General features: G+C 46.3%; 2 protein-coding genes across 2 annotated transcripts in view; one reads left to right on the forward strand and one right to left on the reverse strand.

Annotated features, from left to right (window-relative positions):
* The window catches only part of CSMD2 (CUB and Sushi multiple domains 2), a 602688-nt gene that overhangs the window by 262251 nt on the left and 324843 nt on the right, over window positions 1–15594 (forward strand). The gene's annotated exons all lie outside the window — the stretch shown is intronic.
* On the reverse strand, window positions 3018–4770 carry HMGB4 (high mobility group box 4). The gene has a single exon (XM_033227192.1). It carries the CDS (start codon window positions 3624–3626, stop codon window positions 3057–3059), a length of 570 nt encoding a protein of 189 aa, XP_033083083.1. The 5' UTR covers window positions 3627–4770; the 3' UTR covers window positions 3018–3056.

Genomic DNA, 15594 nt, shown 5'->3' on the forward strand with positions numbered 1-15594 from the left:
GAGGAGTGTGGTACATCACACAGCTGCTGCCCACCAAGAGCCCACATTTCAGGTTGGAAACAAGACAACCCAACTGGAACCACTACAGGGTAATACAAGTCAGGATCTAATTAGCACTGGAGGGTAGGAGGTGGCCCTCCACCTTCAAGATATTGGTAACAAAGGAAAGGAAATTAAATGGGGAAGGTAGAGGCTGGAGATAGAAACAAGATTAAAGACAGACTCTTCTAGAATTATAAGGAAGAGGGCATTTATTGAGTAATGTATTCTCTATTGCTGTATAACAAATTACCACAGACTTAGTGGCTTAAAACAAAATACACTCATATGGTTTAAACATTTATAGTTTTAAACTTACATTTGTACAGTTTCTGTGGGGTTAGGAGTTCAGTAACAGTTTAGCTGGGTGCATTGCTTGAGACCTTGGTCAGCCAAGGCCAAGTTCTCCTCTGGTGGCTTGACTGGGGAAGGATTCACCTCCCCACTTGTGTGGCTGCTGCAGTATTAAGTTCCTTGTGGTTGCTGGACTGAGAACTTCTGTTTCTCACTGGCTGATGGTCTGAGGCCACCCTCAGCTTCTAGACATTTCCCACAATTCCTTGTCATTCCTTGCCACGTGGGCTTCTCAAACTTGACCACTTATTTTATCAAGCAGCAAGGAGAATCCCTAGAGCAGTGGCTAGCAATATGTAGTATTATTTATCATTATGTAATCACAGAAGTGACATTCCATCTCCTTTGCCACATTCTATTGGTTAGAAGAAAGTCACATGTCCAGCCCACACTTAATAGGAGGGGATTATACAAGGGTGTGAACACCAGGAAAGGGGGAAAGGATTATGGAACAGCCACCCTAGAGTATATCCGCTACATTACCTATTAGGTTTAGGACTATGCCAAGTACTTTTACATGTATTACCTCAGTTAACTGCTAAAACAGCCTGTAAGGCAGGCATTATCCTCCTTGAACAGATAAGAACATGAGGCTCAGAGGAATGAGAACTTGCCCTAAGTCCTGCCAACATTAAGATGGGGACCACCATATCATAGCATCAAGTGAACTTGTATGAGTGTACACGCTGGAGGGCCAGCACCCTTACAGTAAGGAGCAAGGGCCCCAGGGAGGCGGGGAGGGGGCAGCAAGAGCAGGAGGGGGTTAGCTCTCCGTGAGGGGCGAGACCAAGAGGAAAGGATGGATATGGATTACATTTCCAGAATGAAGGAAGCTGAGAGCATTTATATCTGAGGATCTCTATTTTCTCAATGAAGCAGAAAATGAGGGCGTCTCCTGAGAGGGTGGAGGTTGGGCTGGAAGGGAAGCAGAGCCAAGTTGGAATAGCAGCTGTGGGGAATGGGGAATGGGAATTTTGCCAGCATGCCTACAAAGTTGTCAAGTGGAATAAGGCTGCTTCCTTCATGAAGACTGCAGCATAGGCTTGGTGGGTGGTCCCCAGTCCCTCCCCTATTACTTTCCATATTCACTTTCATCATCTTGCTTTGCAGTGCTGCAATTTACGCCCAAGTCCATCTCTCTTGTCAGAAGGAAAGTTTGTATAGGGTGGGAACTTAACAGTAGTGTGTAATGTGCCTCTCCATACCCAGCACAGGGCCTGGCACATGAAAATCCTCCGCAAATGACCTGTTTGCTTCCAGACCCTGAATTTCTAAATCACTGTATTACCTCTCATCCCCTAAAGGCTCATGCAGTTCTAAAAGACTGTTCAAAAATATGTATTTTTACTTTTCAGCACAGTCGAATAGAAAGTGTAGGTCCCTCTATCATGGAATAGGGGTCCTTAGAGGTGGAGTTAGGGAGGTCTGTTGCATGTATAAACTGGTGACAAAAAAAGCAGCTTTGCATTTTGGCCCAGTATTTTTGATGTCAAGAAGCCAGAAGAACCATTTCAAAATATTCCATTTCAGTCTTTATTGATTGGTATGGAATGTTGCCCACAGTATATTCTTGCCTGAAAAATCTAGTTACCGGACAGACACTTAGAGCACAATCCCATTTGTGTCAAATTATAGTGAAGTAGACAAAAAACCTAAGTCAAACCATCTCAGGGAAAAAATGCAATGTGTTGTTCATCTTCAATGAAAAGTTTCGGAGACTCTTCAGATGCCACAGGGATTCTACCATCTCGGCCTCCTTCTTGGGCCCTATGAGATGGCAAATGGCTGTCCACATTCCCTGGACTGCAGTGTCCCCCAGGACTCCTTACACAGGCCCAGAGATCCACACTGATAGGACCAACTTGGGTCACATGCCCACCACTGAGCCAATGACTGTGGCCAAGGCGATCCTGCCCTCTGATCAGCCTTGGTCACAAAAGGGAGTCAGGGTGTTGTGAACAAGAGGAAGAGGAGTGGATGCCACATATTATACCTCTATCCACTGAAAAACAACTGCTCTGGTCCCCAGCCCCCTGCTTTTTTTTGCTTTTTTTTTTTTTTGTAAAATCTGCCCCTTGCCTCCTCCTGATTAAGGAACACCCCTGGGGCTCACCCTGGCCCCACTGAGCATATCTAAGTGTTGCTGGAAATCCTGGGTCCCCTCAGGCCTATCTCAACTCAGATATCATATGTTTCTCCTGGGGCCTGAAGTGGGAGCTTGAACTCTAGGCCTTCTAGCCCTGGCAGTCTTCCCAGTCACACCTTTAGTTTACTGCTGACACTTCTCTCAAAGCTAGCCCTTCCCTCCCTTTCCCTCCCCTCCATTCCCGTCCTTTCTCTTCCCTCCCTCTCCTTCCCCTCTTCTCCTTCTCTCTCCCCATCCTCTCCCTCCCCCTCCTCTCCCTTCTCTCCCTCCATCCCACTCCTTCTCCCTCCCTTCCCCTCCCTTCCCTTCTCCTCCCTTCCCCTCCTTTCCCTTCTCCTCCTCTCCCTTCCCCTTCTCTCCCTTCCTCTCCTCAGGATCAGTTTCCCTGCCCCAATCTCTCTCTACCAAGCCACTCCCTCCTCCACAAAGCGTCAGTCACAGCTACTCTAATGCCACATGTGAGACCAGGAACAGGAAATATGATTGAATGGCATTTTATTTTTTCAAACTGGATCTATCAGCTCTGCCTGCCTCTTTTCCCTCTGCACCGGTTTCTAGCTGACATTCGGTACTTCTTCCTGGCATTACATTGTTTACATTGTTTACGGTAGAGTTCAAGTTCCTCGAAGTACTTAGCTCTCAGGAGAGCCGCTCTCTGCTCATAAGGGTGCTTCTCCAGGTCTGTCGTTGCTGACCACATCTTCCCTGTGGCCTTGGCCACCTGCACCACCGACCAGCTCGGGTTCTCCCTCTTCAGCTGAGCATAGTGGTCTTGGCAGAAGAGTAGGAAGGATGATGGAGGCCGTCTGGGTGCCTGGGGATCCCGCTTTCTCCGTTTCTTCCTCTTGCCAACGTAATTCATCATTTCTTCCTGGTATCGGGCTTTGTCGAGTTTGGCCAGGGCTTCGTATTTGGCCTTTTCATGCTTTGAGATGGATCTCCATTTTTCCGAACACTTTCTAGAGAACTCTTTAAAGCCAACGTAGGTATTTGGCTGCTGCTCCTTGAATTTGTTTCTGTAATTCAGCAAAAAGTGGATGTAAGAAGAGACATTTGCCTTAGGCTTTAGCTGGATTTCTTTTCCCATGTTCGTAAGTTCATCTTTTTTCTGGATTCAGTAACTTGAACAGGAGAGACTGTTGTCCCCACACTCCAGGAGCAATCTAGAAGGTGCTCTGCTTGCGGTGAATTTTTCTGTCTGCAAGAGCTGCAGTCAGGGCTCAGCCTTTTCAGTGGTGATGGCATTGTTGAGTCAGAGGAGGGAAACTGTGACATCATCCACAAGCCAGCCAATCCCAGCCAACACCTGTGGGCATTTGTGTACGGGTGTTCTTATTGGTTGGTTACTTGAGGGTCAATGGTTGCCTCTCATGAAAGATGATGGTTCATTCATAGAAGGCTATTAGGCAGCTATGTCCCCCAGAAATAATTTTCCTTGGCTTTCTAGAGGCAGTGGGTTTTGCTGCACTTTGGGGGCTTAAAATCCCTAGGCTGTAGTGACAGGCCATGGGGTCTGCTTTCCTCACTATACGATTGTCAGGATGCCGCCTCATCCCTTCCAAAGACAGGCTGAGAATAATGAACATAGGGAGGTGGATAGCTCCAGGGCTGTCATGATAAAATGTGAAGTCTTTCTGTTTGCCTTGAACAGTGGCAGCTCATGCCATACAAAGGGTTTAGTAGTAACTCTAAAAGTAATCAGGTATGACAGCTGTGACTTGGTTCCTGTCAGGACAAAGTTGTCTAATTTAAAACCTGAGCGCTTGGGCTGTGAGTTTGAACTCTTCGTTTCTCTGAAGAAATGTGAGGGGAAAGAGGGAGGAGAACCTTGAGATTTTATTAATTAACACTTGAGTCTATGAAAATGAGATGGAATTTGTAGCACATCCAGAAGCCTCCCCACTCTCATGTGAGGGGTCCCCATTTCTTAGGTTTAGAACGCAAAGCTGTAACAGCTACACTCAAACTGGCTGGCTTCTGGCTTTTGGTCAAAGTAGTTGTGGATATTCCACTAGTCTTTTAATTGGAGGGAAGAGAAAAGATGAAAAAGTGTCATTTTTTGGGCCTTTGGACACTGCTAGGTACGTGCCTGTGTAGTGTTGGGTTTAATATAACTTAATGGTTGATGATAGCCCCAAATTTATAGGACTAGAAAACCAGGTTTCATTAACATGAAAAGTAACATGTTCAAGGTTGAACAGCCACTCACGGGTGGGAGTGTGGATTTTGACTGCTGATTGCTTGACCTAAGCCTGTACTTCATCCTGCCTGCACAGAGCTGCTGCCGGGGCACTGAGGGTCCAGATGCGTGGTCTCAGCAGCTGAGCCGGACAAGGAAACTTGCCTAAGACGACCATAGTTTGAATTTTTCCGGGTTCATTCCCAGGGTTCCAAGACTTCAACATTCATCTTCAGTAAAAGAAAGATGGAAACTAATAAGAGTCTCCAATCCTGAATTCTTGCCCCAGCTCTGCTGCAAGGTGGTGGCCCAAGCCAGCCCCTTCCCCTGTGTGAGCTTATGATCTTTCATAAATTGGGTATTCTGGACTGGCCAGGAAAGCCCCTCCAGGGGACAAGCTGTAGTTGTGTGGCAGGATTTGGGGGTCTATAAGATATCAAGTGCCAATCAAGGAATTCTGGACTAGCAGGGGGTCTGGCAAAGGAACAGATAACTTTGGGGACACTTCTCAGCCTAGGTAGTCTTTTTTCCCCTGGCTCTTTCTCCCAAGGGGCCGGAGGTTGACTTATACATTTGCTGGACATGAGCAGGACTGCATAGAAGAATGGGACACAGCTCCTTTCTGAGATCAAAAGATGGGACATGAGGAAGAACTTTAATGAAAGTCCACATATTAATCAGACTCTGCTTAGGCTCAGACACACACACACACACACACACACACACACACACACAGTAGCTTATCTGTGTCTCTGTTCATAACCTTCCATCCCTCTCATGATGATAAGATCCAGGAAGATTAACCCACAATAGCTATCGGGAAGCTAACAGATTTAAGAAGAAAAAGCAGTAAAAGGGAAAAGCTATGTCAATCTCCCCTAAAGTCCTTGTTTAGGGGAGCTTAGGAAAGGTAAATAAATCTGGCTTCCTAAATCAATGCTGTGTGCTGGGTATCTAAGATTTGCCATTCCAGATCCCCTTTCCAGCCTTCTCCAACCTTCTCTTTTCAGCCTTCTCTGGCCTGGGAATCTGGTCTGTATGAGCCACATCAATGGATCCCATACCCTCTGGTTTCCATCTCACTTTGGTCAATGAGGTCCCCCATAGGAGATCAGAGATGGAGGAAAATTAGGTCAAGGCATTTATTCTCCTGGATCCCCACCCCAGGGTCACCTGTAGCTGGTTCTGTGTCCCTGGACTAAAGGTCACTGGTCCTCATAAGATGTTCTCTCTAAGTGACTCTCTCCTTCCAGTACAGGCATTGCCCCCACTCTTTATCTCCTTATGCCTAGGGTAGTAAAAGCTCAACTTTTATGAGCCTTTGAGGTCTCTGCTACTTTCCCACACTCTGCCCTCACCAATTATTTTAATTTTGAGTGGCCATCTGTTTCCTGCTGGGACCCTAACCAAAGTACCATGTTTTTAGCCTTTCACCATGTAGGCATCAGTTTAATAGAGAAGAGTAATGAGCTTCTGGAGATCCAAGTGCCCAGCAGTCACAGAGCCTGGAGTGGTCTGCAGAGCAAGCATGCCTGCAAGGACAGTGGCATGACCAGACCACATGCCCAGGAAGAGGCGTTCAAAATTCCCTAGATTATGAGATGATCTCCAGGCAGGAGCATTGGTCTAGAGGGCCAGATAGTAAATATGATAGGCTTGGTGAACCACAGGGTTTCTGTTGCAAGTACCCAGCTCTGCCACTATACCCCGAAAGTAACCATAGAAAATACCTAAACCAATGAGTGTGGCTGTGTTCCAATAAAACCTTATTTTAAAAAAATAGGCTGCAAGCTGGGGGTCATAAATCTGCCAACTCGTCATCCACAGATGTGAGTTCAGTATTTTCAAACATCTTGTTTGCAGTCTGCAATAAGAAATACATTTTACATCATGACTCATTTACATACATACATACTTAATATTTATATAATACTTAATATGAGCCAGCCTCTCTTCTAAGCACTTTATGTGTATCATTCTATTCAATCCTCATAACAAGCCTATGGGAGGGCTATTTTTATCTCCATACAAGGATAAAGGTAGCAAAGCACAGAGAAGATATAGAGATAAAAATGTTCTACTTGTATGACGTACTCTTATTTTCTACTCTGTTCTAGTCACTTCTACTTTATGTTGTTATTTAAAATGCCACCACAGACTGACCTCATGACCCACTGATGGGTCACACTCCAAGGATGGATTTGAAAAACACCATCCAGACAAGCTGAGAGGGAGCTTCCACCTTGGAGACTGTGAGATCCTCTTTACTTGGTGACAATAACATGAAGTGGAAAGAACATGGCCTTTGAAGCCAGACAGATATAAGTTCAAATTCTAGCTTTACCATTTATAGCTGAGTAACTTTGGGCAAGTCTAGCTCATTACAACCATATCTCTGAGAAGTAGTGAGATGATAATAAAGCCATGAGGATGAAACAAATTGAAATGATAGAAATAAAAACAGCTGGCACTCCCCATCTCCTACAGTGTGGGCTGGACTTAGCCACCCACTCCTAATGAATAGAACGTGGAAAAAGACAAACAGTAACTTTACAGTGGGGAAATCTGGCAGACACCACTTTAACCAAGTGATCAAAGTAAGCATCATCAGTAACGGGTCATGCTGAGATCACAGAACCCCCTTCCGTGATGCTATAATAAGAGCATCTCACCCCCATGATACTCTTCCCAAAAATCCATAGCCAAGGTCTATGAAAAACCATTAGACAAACTGAAATAAAGAACATTCTACCAAACACCTGATCCGTACCCTTCAATAATGTCAAGATCTTAAAAAAACCAAGGCAAGACTAAGAAACTAATGCAAATTGGAAGAAACCAAGAAGACAGGACAAGTGCAATGAGAGATGCTAGACTGAATCCTGGGACAGAAAAAAAAGTGGGGCACTGGTGGAAATCTGGGAAGTTCTGAATAAAATGTTTCATTTAGTTAATAGTACTGTACCATTGCTGATTTCTTAGTTTTTACACATGTCCCAGGGTTATGTAAGATGCCAACATTAGGGAATCTTGGTGAAGGGTATCCAGGACATTTCTGTACCATCTTTGCACTCTTTTCTTATTTCAAAATAACATTTTTTGAAAAAACGTCTTCCCAGTTAATAGCAATGTGCACCCAGGGTAAAGACACCCTGCTCTTGATCCATCACCTCCAGGAATCACAGGGCTAGATTTTACCCTCAATTACATCAGCATATGGTCTTAGCATATCTCTGTCAAAGTATCTCTCAAATGTTGGAGCATGATGGAATCACATAAGCTTTTCAAAACCGTCCGTACTCAGGCCGCAGCAACAACACAAAAATACCTGACATAGCCATGTGTTTGTCAAATGCTTTGAAACTTCCTTCATCCCCCTCCTGCTCCTTCCTCTGTGGAGTGGGACTCACTGGTTGCATTGACCCTCTGAGCAAGGCATCTGCAAGTGGCAGAAGAATGCCTCTCCGAAGATGCCGGCATCCTAAGCCCTGAAACCTGTGAATTTGTTCCTTACTTGGCAAAAGGGACTTTGTAGCTAAGATTACTCTAAGGATTTAGAGATAGGGAGATGATCCTGGATTATCCAGGTGAGTCTGATAGAATCACATGGCCTTTGTAAGAGGAAGGCAGGAGAGTTACAGTCAGAGGAGATGTGATGAGAGAAGCAGAGGATCAGAGATGGAGAGAGATTTGAAGATGCTACACTGCTGGTATTGAAGACAAGGGAAAGAGGCCACAAGCCAAGAAATGCAGGTGGCTACTAGCAGCTGGAAAAGGCAAGCAAAAGGATTCTCCCCTGGTGCCACCAGAGGGGCTCAGCCCTCCCCACACCTTGATCTTGGCCTGCTGAAACCCGTTTTGGACTTCTGACCTCCAGAATTATAACACAATACATTTGTGTTCTTTAAGCCCCTAAATGTGCCGTTATTTGTTAAGGCAGCAATAGGAAACTAGCACAGTGTCTTTCTCCTCCAGCTTCTTGTCTGTAACTTTTCCTCTGCCATTCTTAACCCCTGCTTGTGTTAATACAGAAGACACATTTTAAGGTAAAAGTTTTACACCACCGCATACTCGATTTGTTGAGGGAGGAGAACATGATATATTCAATCCTGCACACTCTTCTTCACTCACTTGCTGACTCATTAAGTCACTAATTCACTCATCCACTTACCAATTAATTCACTCTTATGTTCTTTCAGTTCATTCACTCACTCATGTACTCACACACCCATCTCAATAAATAGCTGTTGAGTTGCTGGAGCAGTGTGGCTGCTGCTTTGATGGCCAGTGATGAACAGTGTTTGAGAGATGGATGTGTCTCAGGAAGGAGGGTGGTAGTCCAGGGAATCATCTGAATTCACCTGGATCGCTACATAGTAGAAGCCAGATAGGGAGCCCAGGCCATAAGCAGTCAGTCCAAGACTCTTTTGGCACTGACCTCTTGCCAGGAGCTGTTAATCAGATGTGAGCACAATATTTTAATAAATATGATGATCATACTTTGGGTACATCATCTCTGGAAGCCTGGAAGCATGAAAAGAGAGATTAATTTATCCAAGGCCACAGAGCAATAAGTGGCAGAGCCAGGCTTCGAACTCAAGCTTGTTTGACCCTTTGGCTCATATGTTTAGCCTCTGTGGGTAGTCTAGGATCTCCCTTGGTTGGGGCTGGGGTAAGGAAGCAACCGGGAAGGAACAAGGCCAAGAATTTCAGGAGGAGTGAAGAAGAAAGGAGAAAAGGTTGTCTAAATCTCAACGTTTAAAAAGATTCAGGTGAATCATTTCTAATCTGGGTTGATCCTCATTCTGGATAGATCCAGTCAACTTATCTCTAGGTTACGGGATATTCCAAGTCCAGGAGATCAACTGACCTGGATGACCTATAGAACTTCACCAGCATCTGAAGATAAGCACGGAGCCTGCATCTCCTCCCAAGGGCAGAGGCTTGCCAAAGCCAGGTGAGGTGTCAGCACCCAGACCAATGGACTAGTGGACAGGTGGGCAGGCAGTGGTCAGATGATTAGACACAGAATGGGATCAGCATGGTGGGGGGATGCCTGGCTACCTATGAAAGGATACGGGACAGATCTAGAACAAGACCAACTCTGGGTTGATACCTCACACAGTGATCTATGGACACTCCTCACAGGTCTTTAAAAACCTACTCCTTTATACCACAGAATAGGAGAGTGACCCTGATCATTCAGTCCACCTACTTCTCCTTCATCCACAGTAGACGTCTTTTGTTTTGTCTGCCTAGTGCTCCTCCCTTCTTTTGAGCACATTCCTTCTTTTTGGAGAATTGTCCCCAAACTAGTCATGGGGTCTAGTGAGGGCCACCTCCTTGGCCCCAGGAATGGGCACATTCCCCAGCTAAACTAATCAGAGGCCTCTGATGGGCTTTTTCTAATTAGAATCATGGGGAGAGATCATCATCTTCTCTCTAGTGGTGAAGGTGAGAGAGTGAATCACAGAGCTACTAAGGGTGGTCCATGGCCCCAGCCTCAAGCAGCTGCCATTTGCAATAGAAAGAATGATGCCAGCGGGCAGACCACAACATAGATGGGGCACAGAGAGAGAGGCTTTGTAGCATCTGAGTTCCTGGTTCTGGCCATCCCTGAGGCCAGCTACAACTCTCTTCTTCCTATGGTTTAGCTACAATCCATAGCAGCCAATCATTTCTTCTGTAGGTAGATGTGATCTGGATTTCTCCCATCTGAAAGCCAAAGTATAAGGCATTAATCCAGATGGATGGCAGCAAGCAATACAAGAAGAGAGAAATTCTCCTCTCCCCTATTTTTGATGCTTTTTGGGCACATGCTATGTGCCAGGCACCTTTTATATGCATCACCTCACTTAAACCTTTTAACAGATCAATGAAGTGGGTGCTGTTATTATCCTTACTATATAGATGGGGAAACGAGGCCCAAAGCAGGTCAGTTACTTGCCCAAAGTGAGGCAGCATGTTTAGAGCTGATGATACTTGAATCCAGGCAGTCTCCTTCTAGGGCCCATGTGTGAAGTCTCCACCCCAAATTGCTTTCTATTCAGTAAATCTTATTCCCTTTGCCTATGAGTCTACCTTGCTGTACAGAGATATGGCAGGGCCAAAAGTTGTAGATGTCGTGTCTTGAGGCTTTAGAGGGAACTTTGTAAGCATCACTCACAATCACACTATGAGATATAAACTGGGGAAAGAGGGGCTCAGAGAAGTGAAACCACCTCTCCAAGGTCACATGGCCAGCAGATGATGAAGGCAGGATTAGAACTCAGCTCTATGGGACTCTAGGACCACTTGCTCGCTAGCCTTGGTGTTTTTGAGATGTTTAGCCCACCCATTCTCCAGCTGTTGGGCAGCTCACTCATTCTTCTGGGCATCAGAGCTGCTGATCTCTGGCAGGGCCCACTAGCTGCCTCCTGACAGGGGAAGGAACATCCATGATGCTCAAACTCAGAGTGGCAGTTGAGTGGCATGTACACACTGATGTGGACAGCTCCTCAAGAAGCCATTTACAGCAGTCCCTCTGGGTGAGAAATAGTACTAATTACAAGCAGTGGAGGCTTCTACAAGGCAAGCGGTGCCACCCTCTATGGCAGGAAGCAGGTTCCTTCTCCAAGTCATGTCTGCCAGTGACAGGTGGAAAGTGGGCAAGGCTGAGGAAGCAGGGGCCAGTGGAGGCCAGGCTGGGGTTCCCCAGAGAAAGACGGAAGGTGATGGCCAGGTGTACTGGCTGGTCTGGGTACAACAGAGTGCCCTGTCCTTCTACCCCTGCACTGCTCTGTCACCAGAGTAGATGCAGGTGCCTCGTTTCCCTGGAGAAAACTGAGCCAGGCTGCTCTGCAGTCTGCTCTGAAGGGAAGGGTTCAAGGCCCTGGTAAGATCCCACCCCCTCTTCTCAAACCCCAGCAAGGCAGGGGGAAGATAGCTCACGTTTGTGAGGCACCTACTGTATGCTAGGCACAGACTTGGTCACATTACACACATGAGCACTGCTGCTCAGAGGAATCCCATTGCACAGATGAGGAAACTGAGGCTCAGAGAAGTTATGTCACATGCCTATGTTCACACTAGGAAACAGTGGAACCCAGATTCAAATATAGCGCTGTCTGGTTTCGAAGGCCTGGCCCTTAACCCTTAACCTTTTTAAACCTATTGCCTCTGTGGGGAACAACACAGGTGATGAGCCAGATAGGTGTCATCTTCACTTAGAGACTCGAGCCGGGAAGAAGAGGGTTGAGTAGAGTTGAGTGTGAATGTGCTGTAGTCACCACACTCTTGAGGGCTGCACCCTGTTTCTGGGCCAAGCCTGACGGGGATAGGCTTTAACATCCTAGAGCATGGAGGCTGCCAGTCCTCAGCGCTGCCATCCCGGATCTCAGATCTAATGTGTAATAGAGACTTGGGCTGGGGACAGGGGACAGCCAGCTGAAGGCTTAGCAGCTGGTCAGAGTGGAGACTGCTCTTAGATTATGTCCAGTCAGACTGGCTCAGGACCTGGAGGATAAATGTACAAGGTTCAGGACATCATATAAGAGTAATAAGGGCGGCCGGGCGCGGTGGCTCAAGCCTGTAATCCCAGCACTTTGGGAGGCCGAGACGGGCGGATCACGAGGTCAGGAGATCGAGACCATCCTGGCGAACACTGTGAAACCCCGTCTCTACTAAAAAAAAATACAAAAAACTAGCCGGGCGAGGTGGCGGGCGTCTGTAGTCCCAGCTACTCGGGAGGCTGAGCCAGGAGAATGGCGTGAACCCGGGAGGCGGAGCTTGCAGTGAGCTGAGATCCGGCCACTGCACTCCAGCCCCGGCGACAGAGCAAGACTCCGTCTCAAAAAAAAAAAAGAGTAATAAGGGCAAGTTGGGGAGGCAGCAACAGACATGGAAGAAATGATGCTAGGACACCGTTTCCCAAATCTCCCCTGGGAAAGCCACGCCTGTGGAATCTTTTCCTCATCAAAGTGAGTAGGCAGCCCTTCTCTCCATCCAAACCTCAAATGGGGGCCATAGGGACCTACCTTCCTGATAGAAGTTCCATCAGCTGATTGGCTTAGTGTGGGACACATGACCACCAGGATCCAATCACCTGTAGCCTACGAGTCATATGATGTACATATGCCCCTTTCAGGAGCTGTGGGTTGAGGGAAGGAGACTGGTCTTCAAAGGCTTCTAGTCCTCATAAGAAAGTAGAACTGCCTGATTTAGACCTGGAGACAGTAAAGGATGGAGTGGGCAACTCAGAAAAGCTGCTGGGGATCAAGCCTCCTCACCCAGAGCTTGGCATCAGCACCAATTCTGATCTTCAGACCCAACCCTGTTCTGTCACTTCGGCACGATGGGAAGATCCTCTCCATAGAGGCAGGAAACACCTTACCCATCAGCTCTGCCGACTGAGCAGCTGAGCTAGCAATGGAAGGAAACTGACACACCAAGCCACCCCCTAGACCTTCACAATATGCCACTACCCAATGCACAAGGCCCAGCATGTTGGTGAGAAAGCCCTCATCCCTACAACAAACACAGCCAGGCTCCCTGTCCCTCAGCACTCCCAGCCCCAGATATATGTCCTCCAGAGAGCTGTGCATCTGGAGGAAAAACATTTACCTGATGTGGTTTGTGTGGGTTCCCTAGAGCTAATAATTAGCTGAGCAGGAAAGAGCTCTGATAATTTGTTGAGTTTATTGAGTTGCTTCTGGGGAAAGGGGAACATTTGCCCACATTGATTAGCAGACCCCACTGTTGCTGCTTTGGGGATAGGTCAGCATGACAAGAATTCCCAGGAAGGTACCAGCAGCTGCTAAGTGAAGCAGGTAGTGGGGCACAGCCAGGGCTGAGGAACTAGGAGTGGGGAAGCATGTCTTGACAGGAGTGGGCAGTGCCATGGGAAACCCGGGTGAAGCCCGCATGGCACTGGAGGCCCTCCCTCCTATTCCCTGGCTCACCTGCTCACTGCCTCTTTCTCTGCTTTTCCCCACATGTAACCTCTGCTTTCACCAGCAGGATCTCATTCATTCATTCATTTGGCCAATCATCCCTTCTTCCACTGAGTGATATTTACTGAGCCCTTTCTTTGTATCAGGCACTCTCCAAGGTACCAAGGAAAGGACTGTGAACAAGAAAGAAACAGCTCCTGTCTTCAGGGAGCTCATAGTTCAGCAATGCATGGTGAGACAGGCACTATGGTAGAGAAAGTGCTGGGTGCCCAGAGGGAACAAAGGAGAAGTAAACCAGACTCAGCAACAATGACAGGTTTCCTGAGCCAGGGGATGATACACCTGCAGGATGAGTAGGAAGTAACTAGGAAAAGAGTGGGGATGGATCAAGATTGGGAGAGAGAATTTGGCAAGAAGGTAAATTCTTAATTGTTGGGAGCATTCAAAATAGATCAAAATTGACCATTTTTCAAGAATGCTGTGGTTGAGATTCCTATATAGCTGGGCATTAGATCTAGAAGACCTCTGAAGTCCTTCTCAAATCTCAGATTTTAAGATTAGCTGGTTCCCACTCTCCTGATAGCAGAGGGGATATAATTTGATATCCCACCACTGAAAGCAAGCCACTGCTGTTTGTTCATTTATTCATTCATTCACAAAGCATGTCTAATAAAAGTGTTCTTAACCCACTCCCCTCCCCCAAAGAAGCCAGTTGGACTACCCAGCACTCCCATGGCCTCAGTAGATCTTCCTGACAGGTGCCCATGGCACCCCCAGCACCTGCTGCCTACAGGCCATCTCCCACCCCCACCCTCAATGCCTGTGCACTTCTGCTCCCATCAGCTGAGTCTTGCACTTTCCGAGATTCAGTTGGGTTTGTTGCCAAGTCTGTCAGTGCCAGTCATACTTGTTATTGTAATTATGTGATTTAAATTAAACATCACATAAACTGATGAAATATGAGTGTGAAAGGAAATATAGATGCATCTATGGAAACTAAATTGAATACTTTGGAATGATTCCACAAAGGGGACAGTCTCTTAAAAGAATTGCTTACTAGGTATTAGGTGTGAGTGAATGAGACAACTGTACCCCACTGGATAAATTACATGAGGGGAGGGGGATGGGACAAAGCATCCTTTGCACCTTGATGAGAATGGGTGTCAATGCCTGGCACATAGCAGTTGCTCAAGAAGTATTTGTTGACTGGACGATCTGTAGCAACATTGGAAATGGTGAATGATGCATTATGGTTGTAGTTTATATAAGATAGACAATGTGGAGAACAAACTCATGATCAAAGGAAGGGCCTTAGTCCTGCATTAAACTCATTGGCAAATAAGTGTATGTTTAAGTGTTTTACGTTATAATTAAATGTTGAAGCTACATCTGTGTCCTTTTTTATGATTTCCTACTTAGAAATGAAATTTTTATTTACCAACCAACTACATCATCTGTGAGGCTTCTATGGTAGGAATTAGCAAACTGTTTTTTTCTGTAAGAAGCCAGAAAATAAATATTTTGGGCTTTGCAAGCCGTCGTCTTGCACAACTCCTTAACCCTGTCATTGCAATATGGAAGCAGCCACAGACAATATGTAAAAGAATGAATGGGCATGGTTGTGATCTGGTAAAACTATATTTACAAATACAGGCAGCAAGCTATAGTTTGCCAACCCCTGTTCTGTGAAATTTATTTGTTCTGTGTGCCAGGCACTGTGCTGTGCACTGGAGATACTGAGACAAAAAGAAGATTTTATTCCAGCTCCCATGGAGTTTGCCTGCTAGTTGGAGAGATGGTCAACTCAAAAGATGAGTACAATTTGGTATGCCCAGGACCATGGCAGGGTCATGTCTATTGGGAGCAGCGAGAGGGAGAGATGGAGGAAAGGAAATATTTAGTTAGGTTTATAAGATTAGGATCAGTGATATTTTCCCAAGTAGCCA

The sequence above is a fragment of the Trachypithecus francoisi genome, unplaced genomic scaffold (genome assembly GCF_009764315.1).
Source record: "Trachypithecus francoisi isolate TF-2019V2 unplaced genomic scaffold, Tfra_2.0 Lachesis_group12, whole genome shotgun sequence".
NCBI lineage: Eukaryota > Metazoa > Chordata > Mammalia > Primates > Cercopithecidae > Trachypithecus > Trachypithecus francoisi.

Bases quoted from the DNA above. Each gene is read 5' to 3' on its own strand.
- HMGB4 (XM_033227192.1), bottom strand. From the start codon at position 3,626: ATGGGAAAAGAAATCCAGCTAAAGCCTAAGGCAAATGTCTCTTCTTAC.